The sequence below is a fragment of the Nelumbo nucifera genome, chromosome 1, assembly GCF_055504915.1.
Source record: "Nelumbo nucifera cultivar China Antique chromosome 1, China Antique-T2T, whole genome shotgun sequence".
NCBI lineage: Eukaryota > Viridiplantae > Streptophyta > Magnoliopsida > Proteales > Nelumbonaceae > Nelumbo > Nelumbo nucifera.
The window spans coordinates 61,044,704-61,066,244 of record NC_142649.1 but is presented as its reverse complement, the minus strand read 5'-3'; the positions used below and the strand labels follow the sequence as shown (position 1 = coordinate 61,066,244).

Below are 21,541 nucleotides of genomic sequence, written 5' to 3'. Positions count from 1 at the left end.
AGTTGAACCACTTGAACCATCACTTGGTCAAGATTATGGGTCTGGTTTTAGTAAAATCCGGTGGATGATCAAAAACCATTGACTTGGTCAAAAATCATTAGACCTAGACAGTTGGACCATTGACCCATTTGACCTGGCTGGGTCATGGGTTGCACACTCAATGTGTATGCAAACTTTGTACTCTAATGTTCGATTGGGATGATTTTTTTATTTTTTTATTTTTTTTTATTTTGGGCAATTTTCGAGGTCTATGCGTTCCAAGGGCCATATGCGCCTTGCTCGTTATTTTCACCAAAAACCTTTTTTGACCTCAAATTACAAATTTTAATATTTTTATAAATAAAAAAAATTAAAACAGAATTAAAAACATAAATTAAATATAAAACAATACATATATTACATTAGAACATAATTATATATTATTTGTCGATAAAATACATGCTTATGCATGTGTATAGGTGTGGTATATATATGTACTAGTGTTTTAAAAACGATTCGGTATCCAGGTCCTTTTTTAAAACACTAGTACATACTTCCAAACGGAGGTTTAACCAAAAAAAACCAAAATGCCCAATCAACAAGGTGAGGGTCTGACTATACAGTCAACGATGGCTTAAAAACATTCCTATGGACTAATTTAGAAGAAAGCAACCGACAAAAGAGATATTTGAGGCTGCCAACCTACCATCGATTGATTTGCGTGTTGGAATTGGGGGGTTTCAGTTGACCTTGAAGGCATGGGATGGGGCTGTTAGTTATTATTCATGGAAGATTGAAGAAAGGGAGAATCACTGTTTATCTCACCTCAAAATTTATAGTTCCACCGTACAGGTGGATGAATCGTAACCGTGAATTGATATCAAATTCACGGACATGATGTGATTTATAGGGAGAGAGTTACTATTAGACTATGTGAGTTGTAATTTCAGAATTCTGGAATGGACTATAATGCACTTCTCCCAAAAAATCGTGGGCTGAACGATCTAACCGCTCAAATAACCAGTGAAACCATAACCATAACCATAACCCATTGAACTTGAACTTTCCAGAGTTTTCGGTCCAATATTGAAGAGAGATGACAAGATGGTAGGTAGGATTCCACGAAAAGACACTCTACATATATTTTATATAACAACGTTTGGACATGTCATTTAATGTGTACCATGTCGCGTAATGGGCAAATAAGACCAAGAGTTGCATAAATTAATTGTTTATTTATCATTCAAGAAAAATATAGGTAAATATTGCTCACATTGTTTGGTTTGCAGTTTGGAATTGGTATGTGCCATACACCTGATTCTAGTTCAGGCGTCTGTCTTGAATTTGTTCTCTGCACAGATTATATGACCAATAAATTTTATTCAGAATTTCCATTGCTCAACAAAAGGGGGCAATAAACAGAAGTTTTTTTTTTTTTTTTGGAATAAGGCATTTGGAATCGGGATTCTAAAATCTGGGCCATGTTTGGATTAAATGTTTCTTGAGAGGTGTTTTTTGAGAAAACAGTACTGCATTGACATGCCGTTTTCTCTTTCTCTCTCTCTCTCTCTCTCTTTTGTTTGGGACCATTGCTGGTTGCTGCTACATAGGTGTTTTTTAATACCACATCAGCATATAATTGATAGCAACAGTAAAAAACGAGAAAATAAAAAAGTCATTTTCTAAAATCACATTTTTTTTTTCTGATTTTCAAGACATTGTCTGAGAAAAAAGTTTTTCAGAAAAACATATAACCAAACTTTAGGCGTGGTACGAAGAAATGGATTTCAGATGTGACACTGATGTGGTGCCACTTTTCAATAAAAAAAGAGCGTTGGTTCCAAACACTTACCCAATCTGCCCAGCTGGTTTTTCACCATGGTCCGACCTTCTTCTCTACTGGTCCAGCAAAAAAACCAATATCCTTTCAAAAGTGGGCCATGCCGGGAATATATATTTTAAGGATATATCCTACTAGATTGTTTTCCTCTGGTGATTGGCATCTGATTTGTGACAACCAAGGTTTTGGTGTTTTCTTTACCTCCAATGACCTATTTTTAGAGTAAGGTAAAGAGGGGGAAAAATTCTTAGTTTGGTTTATTTTCTCTAAGGTTAATGTGTTTGGTTTGACAGAAAGTAAGAAAGTAAAAGAAAATTGTTAAACCAAATGTTAAAAGTGCAATCGGTGGGTCAGTCCGTGGCTCACCGAATTAACAAAATGGTGGCCCACCGACTGAGCCCAATTAAAATCGGTGGTCCGCCGAGTGAGTCCACATTTTCATATTACTTAGCGGTGAAGACAATTTTACTGCTTAAGTATTAAGTCTTCAAAATATCTATTATACCCCTCTACAAGTATAAATAAGGGTCCCCTCTTTTGTTTTATTCGTTCCATTTTCATTTCATTGTATACATTGTATACAGTGTGTTGAGAGTGTTGAGAGGAGTGTGGTGTTGGGTACAGGTGAGGTCATTTTTATTATATTTTCTCTTGTTTATAGTGAAGAAGCAAAACTTCGAGCTGTTGTTTGTGAATATAGGCAATTTAGCTAAATCATGTTAAATCTGATATTCTTTCTTCTTTCTTTCTTTCTTTTTGTTTCAATTTCTTGCTATCTGCATTTGTTTCTTTCTGTATACATACAAATTATATTATCCACTGTGCCATTCCAACAATAGAGAAAGTAATTTGGTTTTACTTTTTGTTTCTTATTTTCTGTCAAACCAATAAGACTAGAGACCATGGTGTTTGCATTCCAGCTGATGACATTCCAGCTAATGTCAAACCAATAAGACAAAGCAAAAATCGTGTTCGTACCCCGAGAGCATGGCATCCAACTATAGGAAGGGAATATCTCTTCATGAATTTAACATATATAAGTAGAGGAGATGATCCCAATATGCCGTTGGATGCTGTGTTCTCAAGTGTGCACACGATTTTTGCTTTCAAGAAATCCATGCTTAGAACAAAAAGGCACATGTTTGGCACAAAATTCAGAGAATAATACTTTTGGTCTACAAGAAGCTTAAAAGGTCCTTTTCCATTTGGTATTGTGTAGACTAAAAGATCCACAAGCATGCGAAAAGACAAAAAAGCCAAAAAATCAAGAAATTTCAAATGAAAGTTTTTGATCTTTCTGTATTGTGTAGACTAAAAGATCCACAGAAACAAATCAGTCTTGATCTTTAAAGACAAGACCCCAAAAATTCAGTGCGTCTCATTTATTGAGCTATTGAAAGATCTACCTAAAAAGACTTGCCAAACAATCTCTTTGTTGAGTGTTTCAAATACACTAAAGGCCTTGTTCATTTGCAACATTGCAGCTTACTTACCCAAGTACCTGGTAAGTGCACTAAACCCATGTTCTTTTGATTTTTAGGATTCGTAGGTAAATAATAAAATAACATTTCTACCCATAAAAACTAATTATTAAAATGGATAAAATGGTCTTATCATGTTTTGTAAAAATTTCTCCAAACTGGGAAAGTTACTTATTCACCTAGGAGATAAGTAAGTTTTACCCAAAAAAGTAAAAGTAACTTTACTATAGGGCCCATTGCTTAATGCAAAAAAACATAGGAAAGTTAGTCAATGGGAAAAAGTTACCCATTGACCAACTTTCCCATGCATATTTAGTGCAAACGAATGGGGCCTAAGTACTACATGAGAATAGGACAAGTGAGTCATAAATGCTTTCCTGGTTCTACGAAATGCCCATCATTATAGGGTTCGGATGTAGTAGGCACGTTAGGTAAGCACAATGAGTAAGCACGTAATAGCTGTGTGACACATGTCCCGGTTAATGTGCCTTTCATCCAAATTTTTTACTCTGTTAGATAGAAATTATCCATTATTTTATTATCTTTGTCAAAATAATTAAAAATAAAAAACAATAAAAAAAGAGAACGTAAATGAGTTCTAATTCCCAACACGTTTAGGTTTTCCTTTTTCATTGTTTTTATTTTTAATTATTTTGACAAAGATAATAAAATAATGAATAATTTCTATCTAACGGAGCAAAAAGTTTGGATGAAAGGCACATTAACTAGGACATGTGCTCACTCATTGTGCTTACCTAACGTGCCTATTACATCTGGACCCATCTTTACATTTCTTCCAATGCCTCCTGCTGCAATACTACGAAATGTAATTGCAAATTGTGCTGTTTCCATTTCAAGTTGAATCTGCTCCAGCAAACATGAGATTTTTGAACATTAAAGTTGAATCATCTATGTGATGCTGATGTGACAATGATTCGACCTAAAATGGTAAAGCTAGAAAAATCCTTAATCATGTTTTTATTTATGCAAAAATGAATACCTTGAAAAATTTTTAAGCAGAAAAATCTACGATGCCAGAAAAACATGATATCACAAAGGCTTTCACCAATCAAAACCCCTCATGAATTTTGATGAAAACCCATCTGATTGATTTCCCAATAGCTGAGATAGTCACACGGTGGCCCTCCAAATGAAGGCATATAATCAAACCCACGTAAGTACAGGCTCTCCATTGTAAAGTCAAGTCAATGGACCTCAGGTGCACTCTGCTGTCCCCGCCCCCTTAATTCCCATCCTCTGTATCCACTATCCAAAGGAACATTGGGACATCTCCTGTACTGGTATGTTACATTCATGGGGAGATGTTCTGGGTATGAAGTTAGATGCCGTGCTATTAACCTGTTAAAATGCTTTATGTTGGTAGCAGATCTCGTCACCCTCCGTGGTAATTGAGACTCACCCCTAAAGAGTAGAGCCTAAACATGAAAATAGAAGCTAACGCCTAACGGTTCCTATATTGATTTTCAAAGAATTGGCTTACCAAATGGAATTTCCCAGAGTTATATGCTGTGAATTGGCTAATCTGGTAAGATGAAAAAGTGGTATTGGTGAATCATGAATAACCACAGTTTTTTACCTGATATATAAAATGTAATTAAACATTTGAAAAGACAATGAAAAATATAGCATTGAAGTGCAAACTGCATGCAAGGATGCATATACTAATATCACAGATCTCTTAATGAAACATTCTCAAACTGATCTCCATTGCAGTGTGATCTCCCCGACGAGGGATCAAGCTGTTCTCTGATTGGGAAACCCGAGCATGGCTGCTGGAAACTAGAACTCAAGCTTGATTCCAGTATCTGGTGTGTGAGGATCATCTCAGGTTTAGCAGATACTGCATCCATCCCCACCCGCTTTTGCTTCAGTGGCCTCTCACCTTTTGGGCTTTCAGAAGGGGAAGTGACATGGCAGACGGAATCTGGTGTCAGTGGCTCGTGATATGAAGAGATGGACTCGTTGCAGGAGAGACTCTTGGCTGGTGCACATTCTTGGGCGGCCTTGTTTTGGAGGGGGCACTCAGAAGTTGGAGCTGGAGTTGATGGGTCGGTCTTGTCAGATTCAGGAAAGTTGCTACCTGAGATAGGGGGAGGGATCATCAAATTGGACTCCCCAAGAAAACCACTCAGCCTTTGTTGCTCTTCGATTATTTTCTTCAGATACTTTCCTTGGGCTTCTATCCTCAATTGTAGCTGCCTCTGTACCTGTTCTTCAAATGAAAAATATTGCAAGGTCAGAGCTACTCCCCTTACAAAAGGAAATTTTCCGACACCAGTGAAAAGGAAAAGATAGCATGCACTTTAGAACTTTCCTTTCCCAAGGAAACACAAAGAAGGCTAATTTACCTGATACATTGGTGGATAAACATATAAACAGACAGGAAAGTCATGGCAGTACAAAGATTTATCATTTATATTCTTCAAAATTGTTGGATGAATTCTACATCTTCCTCTTACAGCAACATATTTCTGCTTGAAATATTGGATAATTAACCTAGTCATGCTGACCATAGCAGAAACTATATTTGGGATCAACACCATGTGACATGAGAAGGGGCACCCTAAACCTCAGGGAAAAGTAGGGCTGCAAACAGACTGGTCCAAATCCAGATAGGGGCATATCTGACTCCATTCTGATAAGAATCTGGGGGATCTGAATTCAATTCAATGTCCAACAGATATATGGAACACGGTTTTGAATTTGATATCCAGATATCAATTTGAATCTTGATTTGGTTTTCTTGTTTTGCTAGTTCAAGAGCAATTTGATCTTCTTTAAATAAAACATATTCAAGAATCTCCAAAAGTGAAAAAAATATAATAAAGTTGTAGTGATTCAATCAAGAAAGAGAGAGTATAGAAAAGAGAAAATTCTAGAAGAGAAAAATTTAACTGATATGGGCATGTGCCCTTTCATGCATATCTGCATAAAACTAGCATAAATCTACAAAGTCAAACATAAAACAAAAAGAATATATGTTGTTAATAGAAAAAATAAATTTGTATAAACCCAAAATCTGACTTAATATTAGAGAAATTTAACTTTAAATTCCAAAAAAAGTCATTTGTATGTCTGTATCAGATCAAGAATATCCGAATTTGGTACAATAATTATATAGATCATATTTTTTCAAACCTGAACCATTTGGAGACCTAAGGAAAAGAAAACAAGACTGATGATATACCTTTTAAAGACAATCATTTCACAAAATGTTTTTTCCCTCCTTTGGCAGATGTGAAATGTAAATTTTTATCCATGTTTTAAGTCAATGGCAGTGCTTTTGACTAAGATAACCTTGGAATGTCCATAGGTGGCACTCTTTAATTAATTTAGAACATGTTAGACTTCTATGAATCCAGAGTTTACACCATCTTAGAGGGCATTATGTCCTGCTCTTTGACTTCATGAATCAGAGATAAATCATAACAATTTACATATCTCAGATTCAATTGCTTGGTGAAATTGTAAAATCTCAGGCTGATTGCTTAGCCAAGCAAGGGGCAACTAGGGAACAGTTGTAATATATTTTAGTTTTGATGGGTTGGAGAGGTTACAGCTCGTGTCTCTCCAAGTATCTTTTGTAATTGTTATCTGTTTCTATCCTCTTCCCTAATAAAATCTCTCATTTATCAAAAAAAAAAAAAATTGTACAATCTCAGGCTGACAAGGTAGGAGTGCAGGTCCAAGTCTGAGAGAAGTCACTTTGTGAAAAAAGAAAAGAAAGCCAAAGGTTAGGTCCACATCCAATTGACCCAAAAGGCCCCAGATAGTTCAGACCAACATTGGGTAATGGCCCTTCTTAGATAGGTATTGCCAAGAATCGTAAGGAAAAAGACTTGCCTCCAATTGTTCATGCAGCCGTTTTTGGACTTCCATCTGCAACTTTAGTGCTTCTGTTATTTGCATACCACTACAAAAAGGTAAATAAAACAAATTAACAATAAAAAATGGTAAATAAAATTCTTGACCTGAGATCATAGATCTCTTAAGTAAACCAGAAAAACTGCATAGAATACAGATAAATAGCTCCACAAGATGACTGCAATTATGATTATTATTCCACAACTGATTTCCATATTCTTTAAGGATTAATGTAATGGATTAGGTTGTTAGGGTTATCCATCTAATTGTGGACAAGTCCTAAATGAGTGGTCAGTTTGGTGGGCAGTCAACCCAGTCTCCAAATACATCAAGTAAAAATTGAATTGCAGCCCAGTAGGGAAGGAAAGCATGAGCTAGTCAGTTTTTCACATTATAAACCAGGTTTGGTAGTTGCCCTCAACACAGAGAACAGGTGCTTATTGTAGGGCTGTCAATGGGTCAGGCCTGACCCGATGGGCCCAAACCGATCGGGCTGGTTCTAGTTCCAGGATCTGTACCAATGGGTCAGTTCCAGTTCCTAATCTATTGTCCCGATTATTATCAGTTCAGGATTGGTTCTACCCAGTCCCGACCGACTCAGACCCAACCCAAGCCATATATATTAAATGCATAATATATTATATATATATATATATGTATACTAAATTATAATATTTTTGGCAGGTTTATTATAAGTGGTCCCATCAGGTCAGACCTGATTGTCCTGAGAACCGTTTGGTTCTGGGTCTAAAATTACCCTATAGGGTCTGGTTTGGTTCTTGGACCTTGACATTTCTTGTTAGGTCGGTTGCGGTTCTACCCTGTACTGACCCAGATCCAACCCGTTGACAGTCCTAGCTTATTGAGACTATTAATTGGGTGAGGAGTGTAATCCCAAACCCCATATAAGAAGAGAATGGAATTGAAGTAAGAACTTAGAATAGGCATCCCTGTATATTTGTACAGCTAAAGATTTGGTTTGACTTCCTACTATTCAGCTTCCACAAAAATGTAAGCACTTTTAGAAATTTGAACCACAAAAGGAAAAAGAAATACAAATCTTTTACTTACGAAGAACTACTAATGGTAGAAAGTAATTCACTTGGCTCTTTCTTCTCAGACTTCTTAACTGCATTCAAAGGCAAGTATCACAAAACTATCTTCAGAGGAGAATCTATTTTAGCATACTTTTTTGATAGCAGAAACAACTGAAATTTATTAATAAATCAAAAAATGAAAAGATACATTGAAAAAAGTGTTAAAGCAACATCTTGATACAACTAACTATAGATATTCAAAAGGTACGACATTTGGCATTTCAAAGGCAAGTATCATAAAATTATCTTCAGAGGAGAATCTATTTTAGCATTTTTTATAGCAGAAACAGATGAAATTTATTAATAAATAAAAAACAAAAAGATACATTGAAAAGTACAACATTTGGCATTTCAATAGATTCCAAAAATCAATCACCAAACTCTGATCTAGGTGTCTGGGAAAAGAAATTTATTAATAAATAAAAAATGAAAAGATACATTGAAAAAAGGTGTTAAGGCAACACCTTGATACAACTACCTATAGATACTCAAAGGTACAACATTTGGCATACTTTTTACAGAACACCGGGATGCTATACATACCATCAGATGTAGACTCTGGGAGATATTTTGCTAGCCGGTATTTCTGAATATACAAGGATAACATCATTAGTCTTAAAAAAACCAATGAATATGAAGAGGAAAGAACCTATCAAATGAAGGTACTTACTACTAGATTAAATTACCTGTAAGTGGCTTTTGACATGGTATATAGTCAAACCTTGTACACCCATGATTCTGAGAACACCTTTAGGAGTAGCCCCTGTAGAAGAAGAAAAAGAAACCTCTTATGACATGGCATGATTATACACAAGCACCATCAATAACATAAGCTGCCTGCTCAGTTGAGATTTTCAGAATTCCTCATTTTTAGTTGAGTTTTCTGAAGAGTTTGATCAAGTCTCATGCCTTCAAATTTTACTACATGTTGAACTGGGCATTGTTCTTCTCTCTTGATATCCAGCTTTTTGGGTAGCCAGGGTTTCACTGAATGAAAATTTCACTGTTATTTATAAAAAATATCAGGGGATATGAATACAGGAAGAAATATCCCCAATGCAACATCAAGTCATTTATTGCATGAATCCAGAAATTGATAGACAACAATGTTTTAAAAGGCTTACGCCCTGAGGCATGCCTCCAAACAAGGCATAGGGGAAAACCTTGAGGCGCATGGTGGAGGTGTACACCTCAGGATAGTGGAACACCTCACATCACACCTCTGCACTTTAAAACATTGGTAAAGAATGATGCTAGGGTCTGACTTATGAAGCATAAGCTAATCACAGAAGACTGTTTATTCATTTTTCTCTCCCTTTTTATCTTGTATGCAAGGTTCAAAGTATCGGAAACGCAAGGTGTATCGGAAAGACAATTTTAAGAGACATATCGGGATATGCTTTGGATACGCATAGATACGGACGAAAATTTAAGATACGTATACATATGTTAGGAAATTCAAATACATCCTAAAAAATATATTACAAACAATAATTATAAGTTTGAAATGATGTAAATAAGTTATTTAAATGTAAAAATCCATATTTACAATCATTTAATTGTAAATAATTACAATTAATAACTATTGAAAAATGATGGATTAAATAAAATGTTAAAAACAAAAAAAAACTAAAATATGAATCTGTATACATCAATTTTCAAATAATCAATATAAATGTTATGTGTGTACATCAATTAATGTTAATATTTATTAGTATATAAATTTTAATAATTAATTCTAGCATTTATTAATAAGTATCCATTAAGAAAAGAGAAAATTTACTTAAAAATAATAATGCATATGACCATAACAAAAAAATGGGCGTGGCCTAGTGGTGACTTACGGTTGTTAAAACCTAGTAACTAAGGTTTGAATCTTGCCATTGTTTAAAGTCTAGTTTTTATACTAACAAAATGGAATTAATGAGACAGGATCATTAATTAGCAGAATTAATGAGAGAGTATTATTAATTAGTGGAATTAATAAGAGTATCAATAACAAAACGAAATTAATGAGACAAGATCATTAATTAGCGGAATTAATGAGAGAGCATCATTAATTAGTGGAATTAATAAGAGAATTCAAATTAGGTGCTAAAATTCAAATTTAAATTTAAAGTAGGAGTAATTGACTAATTAATTCTATAGCAGTAATTAAAGAGATTAATGAATGAAGGGCACCAAAAAAAAATCAAGTGTATCAGGCTGTATCGGACTGTTTCGGACCCTTATTGGCCAATACAGAGCCGAAACAGCCCGATACGGGCCTGTATCGGTGTGACAAATACAAAAAGAAATGGAACGGATGATTTCTACACGTTCCACGTATCGGGCTCTTGTCAGAAGACTCAGAACGATACGTATTGGCCTATACGGCCTGATACGTTGTGAAAATTTGAACCTTGCTTGTATGGCATTAGCCTGTAATCTAAAACAAGAGTCTGGATCTGCCACAATTTAGTTGCTATAAAATACTGGTACACTGTACATGAATAAGGAATTTCCACCTGTCTTAAACTCGTGCAGCACCTTGGGTGCATGCAAGCCCAAGCACATATCACTAAAGCCTACTTCTTTGGACGAGAACATTGAAGGGAGGAGAGCACTTCATCCTCTTCATTTACACACCATGGCCAACCCTGAAGAGAGAGGAAATTCTCTCTGCCACTGGTATCTGAATCCCCTTCTCTCATTCCATGGACCAGTCCTCTGGTATGAAAACAAACTGCATGATACCAGAAAGTGGTTTATCCCTTAAGGATCAGCTCCATATGTGAAACACCCCAAAGATGGGTTGATCACATCTTCCCATAATCAGAAACTGTTGGGTGGTTAAAGCTTGAATTCTTGGAGATATCTTATTTCAAGACAAAATTACCTGTATCTACAGGAACAGAAATGTAACTATAGGAGGCAAATGAAATGTTTGTAAACTAGACAGTCCTTCCTTCTCTGCCCAGTACTACGAGTTCTTCCAAAGTATCTGTTCATGGAGTTGACGGGATTGAAGAATCCAAGTGCAAATTTTTTTCTTGCAGGAATAAGATTTTTCCTATTGGCAATCAATTGGTTTATGTAGTGGTGTCAACTTCCCCCTGGCATGATATTGCATAAAAGCAGGATACAAGGAGAGGAGAGAATCATTCACTGTGCTCTCACCCTCACCCTCACCCTCTCTCTCTCTCTGCTTCTTCCCCATCTCCTACGCGCAACCACCACTTTCTCTCTCTCTGCTTCTATCATGTGTGTCTTGGTCTCCATGAGCTCCTATAGGTGTCTCATTGTGGTTGGTGTGCAAGCAGTTTAAATTCCAGCAGATTTAGACTCCTAAAACAAGCAACCTTTCATGAAATATTTCTTGAAAGCTACCAGAAAATAAGAAAATAACAGAGGAAGCTATACAGCGAAAAATGGATCTTTGAAACTTAAGAATGGAAATAAAAGAACATACTGTCTGGGCCCCCAAGCTGGGTCACAGCATCCACAAAGCGTTCATGAAGCTCATTTGTCCAACGTAGTCGTTGCCTGGATGCTATGGTAGAGCTGTTAGTGTTGTTGTTGAGACTACTCCCTCCACTGCAGTGAGCCACTGCACTGACACTATTATCCATGTTCTGTGCATGAACTAATAAGTTGCTGCTTGCTAGATTTGAACTAGGGACTGCCTTTGGTTGAAACATTTATCATTTATCTATCAACAAGAAACAGAAATAAATGGTGAAAGTGCACCACATGCATGTTAAGGGAATGACAAAGATATTAAAATTGTCAGGTAAAACATCAGCAAGAAAAGGAGTAACAGAATATCATGAACTGAGAAGGAATAAATGTCATGACATCTCTAGCTCCAGTACCCACCTTACATACAGTTGGAAAAGGAATGACCGAGACATTAAAAAAGTAAAGTAAAACTTCAGTCGAAAAGGAGTGGCAGGATACCAGGAACTGATAGATAGTAAAGGCTATGCCTTCAAACCCTCATGAAGACCAAACTTCATCCATTCAATAAATGGTCAGGTAATCTCCAACAATGTTGGCTCTAAATAGAAAAGCTATACATCTTGTACTTCAGCATTTAAGTATTCAACCATGCTCCATCGCACCAGTCTATCTCAGTTCCTGAGACAGATGTACAAAACCAAGCTTCAAAGTGAAAGCGTGAAGAGGAGCAATTCTCAATATCCAGGTTATACGCATGTGAAGTTACTATTTGAATCAACCCAAGTCATCAGACATACCAAACCTCTAGAAAATAGTAAAAAGTAAATTCAAGCTAGGATATTTAACAATATTTGAACCCAAACATAGTGAATGGAAACTTAGTCAACCAAGACATCCATATGAAGAGCCCAGATCTGCTGGATATCAATTTGCTAGTTTCATTGCCAGAACCTGAAGAGCAATTCATTGCATGTCCTAGAACTATGTGAATGCAGGCCACGTGTGCTACCTGCATTCACACACATTCACTTTCCATGATTCATCCACATCTTCATGATTCGCTCATTCAATTTAAAAAACATAGAACATCTTTTGCACATAGTCTGCATTCACATGGTAAGAGAATAGTTGGCACATTTCTTTTGGGATCTAGCCATGGATCCAACTAATAGGTAAATAGAAGCAATGTTTTAGAAGGCGTGGGAGGTGTATGCTTGGAGGTGCATCTATAGGTGAGGCGCCCCCAAAATGCCCTGAGGTACATGCCAAAGGCACCACCGATATCTTTGAGGCATATGCGTCAGGTGTTTGAGGTCTTATAATTTACAATATGATTCATGATTTGAATTGTGAATCCCAAGGGTTTAGATTTAAATCTTATGTTTCCTTTCATGCACTTAAATCCTACAATTTGATTCGTAAGTCTTACAATTTATATGATACCTGTAGTTCACCAAGAATCAAATAAATTCATCTAAGAATTAATTCTCTACTTTGTCATTAATGGAGACTTGTTTTTTGAGAAATGGTGAAGATTTTATTTATAAATGGATAAAAAAGACTGTTGAGGGAGAGATTTCCTTCCCAACCAAGGAAAATAGCAATGAAAACTTCAGTATAAGACAAAAGTCTTACAAAACAAAGCCACTTTCCCACAAAATACAATTCCAATGATTAGAGAAATGGCTGAACTAGAAATCACTAAATAGATTACTGATCAATGCCCATTTGATCAGGCTTCTTTCCACTTGACCCTGCAGCTTATTGATAGGAAAGGACTGGTCTTCAAACAAACACCATTTCTTTCCTTCTAGATACACCAACAGACGACAAAAGTAATTATGTTCCACAAGACCCTGCCCCTTTTACTAAAAGCATTCAGCTGCCAGGAGGATATTAGAGTTTCTATGTTAGGGGGGGAGTTCCAGTTCACACCAAAAAGCTTCGAGGCATGGAACCACAAGCTGTAAGAATAATTGCAATTGATAAGGAGATGTTGGATGTCATCCTCAGCATGTCCACACAAGCAGCATCAATTAACAATGCACATTCCTTTCTTTTTCAGTGTATCGATAGTCTGTATTCTACCTTTAATAGCTACCCAAAGGAAAAACAAGACCTTCGAAGGCACCTTGACACTACAAAACCAAGTTCATGGAGGAAGATCAGCTTCCAGACAAGTTACAAGAAAAGGCATCGATTTAACAGTGAAAACACTAGATTTCTCAAAGGGCCACCAAATTCCATCTTCAATCATAGGCTGCAGCTTAACCTGTTCTAGGGACTGGAACATAGCTAAAAATGCATCCATATCCCAATCATCATCTACATTCCTTCTTAGCCGAGGAGTCTAAATTATCTGATTGGCATTGGTTTCAAAGCACTCACAAACTCTAGCATCCTTATCTTGGGCTAAAGCACAAATAGATGGGAAAGCAGTGTAAAGGGGGCTATTACTACACCACCAGTCCTTCCAAGAGAGGATTTTTCCACCTGATCCTGGTTTTGAAAGAAGCAAATTTAAAGGAGTCTTTGTTGTGAATTATTTCCTTCCATAAGTCTATTCCATATGGCTCGTTCACTGAACCTGATTCCCACCCAAAACCAGCTTCCTCATACTTTTGATCAAGGTACTCGTTTGAGCATCACTTTTAGAAGCAAGCCTCCATGACCACTTAGACAGTAGAGCCATATTGACTTGTTTTAAAGCCCTAACTAGAAAATGGTTTATTTATGTTATGTAAGACCAAACATTGAGTTTGTTTTCCATCATATGTAGGTTAAAAAGCCATTATATGTGGATTATTTGAATTTCAAGTCAAGCTTGATTATATCATCTTAGGCTTCTATTGCAAAAGTGGTAAATTCTATTGTTTTAGGTACATATATGGTAGATATAGATTAAAAATAGGGTAAAATCACTTTTTATATTTATCCTTTTAGTATATCAATCTTTATTTTTTGACAAGTTTGTCAAAAATAGAAATTATCTTATGATTTATGATACAGTTTACGATTTGATTCAATTCAACTTTCATTACAATTTATGATACAATTATGATTTTGAGAACATTGATCAAGGTGTACACCTCACACACGTCTCTTCTTCTTCTTCTTCTTCTTCTTCTTCTTCTTCTTCTTCTTCTTCTTCTTCTTCTTCCTCCTCTTTTGGAGGCTTATGCCTCCTTGTGCTTGGGAAGCTTACACCTCTTACATTCCGAACTATGTCTCACACTTCTGGGTAGTAGAACACCTCGCGTCACACCTCTGCATTTTAAAACATTGAATAGCAGATTTGGACTCTACATATGGAGTTCCATATGGAAGTTGATCATATGGAAATAATAGAAACCATCAGTTTTGGACTCCAGTATGATATAAACATATCCAACAAAATAAAAGCCATCCACACCCCACCCTCAAACCATAAAAAAGGGAAGCAGGAATATTTTCCATATTGAACTTGCTTCATTGGTCCAGGCTCCTATACAAGCCAAACCAGAGATCTCTGGTTGAACTGATCAGCTATTTTCTATTTTGTTTTCTTTATTTTTTCGAGACTTGGGCCATATTTGGAGGATATGGTTGGTGCAGCAGTAAGTGCAACTCAGTGAGTCTAAGATCATTGAATATTGGAGTGTAACTGCTGACAACCTGCACACTGAAGATCTGAGGATAACATCCAAAAAGGGGCAAAATTAAATTCCATGACAGCATTCCTATGGTGTGCCTTGGCATGTACAAATTGATAATGTCAATATATGTTTTTATTTTACTTTAAGCTACTGCTGTTAGCAGAACTTTTAGGTTGAAAAATAACCCAGAAATCGAAAGAGAAGAGAGAAGAAGAATAGGAGAGGAATGGGGGCAGAATGTTCTATTACTGCCGCCCTAAGCAGTATTATTTATATGTGTTTAACAAAGCATTAGGTAAAAGGACAAAAATGCCCTGCTACCTATAACAGTACAAGAAAGCAAGTATAAAACAAAAATAAGCAACAAAAAACTGAACTTATGGAATCACAAGTAAATATATCAGATCTGGTCCACTGTATCACTACACTCCCCCTCAAGTTGGGAATAGATGTTGATCATTCCCAACTTGCACAAATCTGATTCCAATTTGACTTTGGTGACTGCTTTGGTGAAGAGATTAGCAAGCTGCAAATCAGAGGCAACATAGGACAAGAAAATATCTTGAGAAGCAACTTTCCCTCGGATGAAGTGATGGTCAACCTCAATATGTTTAGTTCTGCCATGCTGGATGGGGTTGTGAGCAATATTTATAGCAGTTTGATTATCACAATACAATCTCAATGGCTTCTCATACTCAATCCCTAGTTCCTCAAGAAGAGATCTCAGCCATAACACTCCAGCCTCATCATGAGCCATGAACCTGTATTCTACCTCAGCACTTGAACGAGCAACAACATTTTGCTTCTTGCTACGTCATGACACTAAGTTACCTTCAACGAAAGGACAGTACCTTGAAGTCGATCTTCTATCATCAAAACATCTGGCCCAATCAGCATCAGTATACACCTCGATTTTCATATGACCATTGTTTTTAAAGAGTATACACGACTTAGACATCTCTTCAAGTAAGCAAGGATTCTTTCCACAGCCAATAGATAAGTGGTTCTACGAGAATGCATGTATTGGCTGACAACACTAACAACATAAGATATGTCAGGACGAATAAGACATAGATAAAGGAGCTTTCTGACTAATCGTTGGTACATGGCTTTGTCTTCAAGAGGCTCACCCCCTTCGACACTTATATTATGATTCAATTCAATAGGTGTGTCTGCTGGTTTAACTCCTAGTTTCCCAGTGTCCTCAAGGAGATCAAGGATATATTTCCTCTGTGAAATGAAGATACCACGTCTAGAGTGGGCCACTTCAAGTCCCAAGAAATATTGCAGGTCACCAAGGTCTTTCACTTCAAATTCCTTATTAAGCAATTGCTTGAGAGAATCAATCTCATCACCATCACAACCGGTCACAACAATGTCGTCAACATACAATGCAAGAAGGGTGAGAGAAGCACCATTTCTCTTAATGAAGAGAGTGTGATTGGAGTGGGCCTGTACATAACCAAAACTTTCAAGAGCCAATTTAAATCTATCAAACCAGGCTCTTGGAGATTGTTTTAAACCATATAGGGCCTTTTGCAATTTGCAAACTTTCTTCCCTATAGCTTCATCATAAAACCCAGGAGGTAACTCCATATACACCTCCTCCTGCAAATCACCATTAAGGAAAGCATTCTTGATATCCAGTTGAAACATAGGCCATGAAAATTTTGCTACAAGGGATGGCAGAAATCTAATGGTATTCATCTTGGCAACAGGTGCAAAGGTTTCTAGGTAGTCAATGCCATAAGCTTGAGTATACCCTTTTGCAACCAACCGAGCTTTATACCTTTCAACTGAGCCATCTGCATTATACTTCACAGTGAACACCCATCTGCACCCAACTGGTTTCTTCCCTTCTGGCTTGTCAATTAACTCCTAGGTCTTATTTTTAATGAGAGCACCCATCTCTTTCTCCATTGCATTCTTCCACTCAGGTACTGCAAGAGCTTCCTGGATAGACCTAGGAATAGATATAGTAGAGATACATGCCGACTAGGACCTATAGGATGGTGAAAAACGATCATAGGTGATAAACTGAGATATGTAATGGCCAGTAGATGAAATGCACCGACGCTTCCCCTTGTAGACTGCAATGGGAAGATCAAGATCATCTAGAGGGGGTAAGGGATCAGAAGGTGAAAGTGATGTATCAATAGGCAAGGAGGGAGAAGTACCTGAATTTGGAACTGCAGAGGAGAGAGGAACTGGCCTGGACTGATTATGAGCACCAAAATCAACATGCCTCCACCTCTTGTGGTAAACTCTCAACTCCTTACACCTCTGACAAGAACCCTCATTACACAACTCTCCTTCGAGAATAGGAATAGGCAGAGGAACTTCAGGACAAGGACTATCCCTCTCACTATTCTCCCCCTGAGAAGAAACACCTGGGTAATAAGGGACATCCTCAAAAAAGGTAACATCCATTGACACAAACCGAGAGCTAGAATGAGAATCATAGCAGCAATATCCCTTTTGATTCTGTGCATAACCAATGAATACACATTTAATAGCCTTAGAATCAAACTTAGAACGACGAGGTCCCAAAATTTGAACAAAACAAGTGCACCCAAAAGCTTTAAGAGGGATGGTATACAAATCTTTCTCAAGATGCAATAATGAAAAATGAGCTTCATATCCAAAACACAGGAAGGGATTTGGTTGATGAGATACATAGCTGTATTAATAGCATCCCCCAAAAAACAAACGGGAACATTAGAATTCAGCATAATGCTTCTTGCAACTTCCAGGATATGCCTATTTTTTCTCTCAGCCACCCCAATTTGCTGAGGTGTATGAGGACAAGTACTCCGATGAACAACCCCATACTCAAGAAAATATGAATTCAGGTGTTTAGTGAAATACTCTTTGCCATTATCAGATCTGAAAATTTTGATTCTAACTTCAAATCGAGTGAGGACCATTTGATGAAAAGCATGGGTTAAGGTAGGAACCTCATCTTGAGAACGCATAAGATAAATCCATGAGAAACAGGAGTAATCATCAACAAATAGTAAGAAATATTTATACCTCCCATAGTAGGAATATGATATAGCCCCTACACATCAGTATGCATAATTTCAAAAGGAGCATTGCTTCTTTTATTACTCAAAAAATAGGAGGATCTACAATATTTTGCAAACTCACAACTCTCACACTTCAAAAAAGACATTTGAACTAACTTAAACAAAGCAGGAAACAAGTTTTTTAAAGACCCAAACAATTAGGCCAAAGCATAATCTGACTCATAGACTGAGAAACAAAAGACTTTGCAACTCCTTTATCACTCCAGGTTGGTGGTCGAGCAAGTATATTCTATTCATCTCATGGCCAGTCCTAATCACCTTCCTTGTCACTAGATCTTAGAAAATACAATGGTCAAGAAAGAAGGTTATTGAGCAATTTTGGCTTCTTGTAAGATTACTGACTGGAAATAAATTAGTGCTAAGCTTAGGTACATGCAAAACTGAGGACAAGGTAATGGCATCGGAGACTCTAATGTTTCCCTTGCCAAAAATAGAAACAAAGGAGCCATCAGCTATCGATACTTTATCTCTGCCTGAAGACAAATTGTATGAAGTGAATAATGAAGACAAGCTTGTCATATGATATCATAGTTGTCGAGGCAACGCCTAGGCAATAAGCCCTTTAAGGCTTACATTGCCTAATTGCCAAGCAATTTTGTACTATGTATTGTAAAATACTTTTTTATTCTTTATTTTTTGACATTATAATTATAAAATAGGCACTATTAAATTAAAATATTCATTTTGTGTGTTTATATACTAATTTGTTTTTATTATTTTCTTATTTGCTAGGATTTAATCAATACAAACATTGCTAAATGCTGTATTGAACCCTCAAAGACTTCAAAACCTAAACCAATAAGTAAGGAATAACCTAAAATTTTATCTAATCAACACATTTTCTACTACTACTACTACTACTACTACTACTACTACTACTTTTTCTTTTCTTCTTTTTCTATAACAAAAATTAGGGTTCAGCCCCTATATTTTTTGAATTTTCTTTTCCTTTTTTTTTTCTTCTCATGAATATGTTGATTTTTGTTAGTGTTCAGCTGAACTGAGAAGATAGAGAAAGAAGAGAGAGAAGAAGAAAGGAGGAAGTGTCGAACTGCGAAGACAAAGAGTCTAACCCAATCGACCATATATTTAAACTTAGGAAATAAGTGTACAAGGATATAAATGCCCCTGTCTAGACAAAAGGCATATAACTCATACACTACTGATATGGAAAAGACTGAAATGCCCCTATTTAGTTAACTATAACACTCCCCCTCAAGCTGGAGAATATATATCATATAATCCCAACTTGTTACATATGTAGCTCGCTCTTCCTGAACTTTTCCCTTACATGCTCTGTCCTTATCACCATTGATGACCTTTTCCCTTACAGAGTGACAATCTACCTCTATGTGATAAGTTCTCTCATGGAAAACTGGGTTGGATGAGATGTGAATTGCAGCCTAATTGTCACAGTATAGCTTCATGGGTTTACTTATTAAGAACCCGATTTCTTGCAATAGATTCTTCAACCACACTAGTTCACATGCAGTGTATGCCATGGCCCTATATTCTGCTTCTGCACTACTCCTTGCTACCACAGTATACTTCTTGCTTTTCCAAGTCACAAGATTTCCTCCAAGAAAGATGCAACTCACGACCTGGAGCCCCTTCAAATACCACACAATCCTAAGAATTGCATCCCAGTGAGGTACTCAAGGACTTTGCATAAACTGGCTTACCACGCTGACAGCAAATGAGATATCAAGCCTAGTGATAGTTAGATAATTCAGTTTTCCCACTAGCCTTCTATACCTTCTAGGGTTATCAAACAATTCACCTGTGTCACTTCCCAACTTCACATTTAGTTCCATGGGAGTTTCAGCTGGTTTAGCACCTAGCAACCTTGTTTCTTCCAACAGGTCAAGTACATATTTCCACTTACAGAGGTTTATGCCTTGCTTTGATCTAGCAACTTCTATACCCAGGAAATACTTCAACTTCCCAAGATCTTTTGTTTGAAAGTGATCTTGTGGGAAAGTCTTCAATCTATCACTGCCAGTTATGACTATGTCATCCACATAAACTACCAGCAAGATCTTCCTGGCCATAGAGTCGTATCTAAATTCTGAATGATCAACTTGACATTGTCTCATTCCAAACTCCTTCACCACCTCACTAAATTTTCCAAACCAAGCACGGGGAGACTATTTGAGCCCATAAATCACCTTCTTGAGCTTACACACCTTACCATCCTCCCCCTGAGGTTGTTGCTCCATGTACACCTCCTCTAGAAGATCCCCATGGAGAAAGGCATTTTTAATATCAAGCTGAAATAAAGGCCAATCATGCATGATAGCTAAGGAAATCAACACACGTACAAGGGCAACCTTTGCAACTGGAGAAAAGGTTTCGGCATAGTCTACACCATAAAGTTGAGAGTACCCTTCTGCAACTAAACGGGCTTTCAAGCGTTCCACTCTCCCATCTGGTAGATACTTAACAACATACACCCATTTAAAACCAACAACATGCTTACCTGGGGGAATAGTGGTAAGTTCCCATGTATGATTGTGATGAAGAGCAGAGAGTTCCTCTTCCATAGCTTTTCGCCACCCTGGCAATGTAAGAGCCTCCTGAACATCCTTAGGTATGGATACAAAGGACAATAGGGTAATAAACTGGCGATGTGAAGCAGAAAGGTGAGATACAGAAATATAATTGGATATGGGGTGTAGCGTGCAGCTACGTTTACCTTTCTGCAATGCAATAGGGTCAAGATCAGAAGCCAATTCAGTTGTGGAAGGTGTTGGATCTGCTGCCGGAGTAGAAGGTGATGGAGGTGCTGGTCTCTGTTGATGAGTATACACTTGACGAATTGGTGGTCTTTCAGTATGTTCCTGCAATGGGAATGGGGGAGACTCAGGAACAAGGGGAACCACTGGAATGGAATTATCAACCGGAAGAGGAAGAGGAACCTCTGTAGGCAAATGATGGATATCAGAACCAGAGAAGCATGGCACCGATTCAAAAAATGTAACATCAAGACAAACAAAGGATTTCCGAGTAATAGGATTGTAGCATTTATACCCTTTCTGGGTCCTAGAGTAGCTAAGGAAGATACATTTAATGGAGCGAGCATTCAACTTGTCTA

The 21,541-nt window shown here is 37.0% G+C and overlaps 1 protein-coding gene across 6 annotated transcripts in view; it reads right to left on the bottom strand.

Moving 5' to 3' along the window:
• Positions 1-4,847: 4,847 nt before the first annotated feature.
• LOC104594359 (myb family transcription factor PHL7-like) overlaps positions 4,848-21,541 on the bottom strand; it is a 29,622-nt gene continuing 12,928 nt past the window's right edge. For 2 of the 6 annotated variants that reach the window (XM_088891711.1, XM_088891633.1), the window contains exons 2-8: positions 12,222-12,401; positions 11,734-11,973; positions 8,969-9,045; positions 8,826-8,868; positions 8,257-8,314; positions 7,165-7,234; positions 4,848-5,528 (exon numbers count right to left, since the gene is read on the bottom strand). In XM_088891711.1, the coding sequence (XP_088747837.1) occupies positions 4,989-5,528; positions 7,165-7,234; positions 8,257-8,314; positions 8,826-8,868; positions 8,969-9,045; positions 11,734-11,962 (1,017 nt within the window). In that variant the 5' untranslated portion in view covers positions 11,963-11,973; positions 12,222-12,401 and the 3' untranslated portion in view covers positions 4,848-4,988. Of the gene's footprint in view, positions 5,529-7,164; positions 7,235-8,256; positions 8,315-8,825; positions 8,869-8,968; positions 9,046-9,191; positions 9,270-11,733; positions 11,974-12,140; positions 12,402-21,541 lie in introns of all 6 variants that reach the window. The other 4 variants (XM_088891809.1, XM_088891753.1, XM_010254632.3 and 1 more) reach the window with 3 other exon arrangements.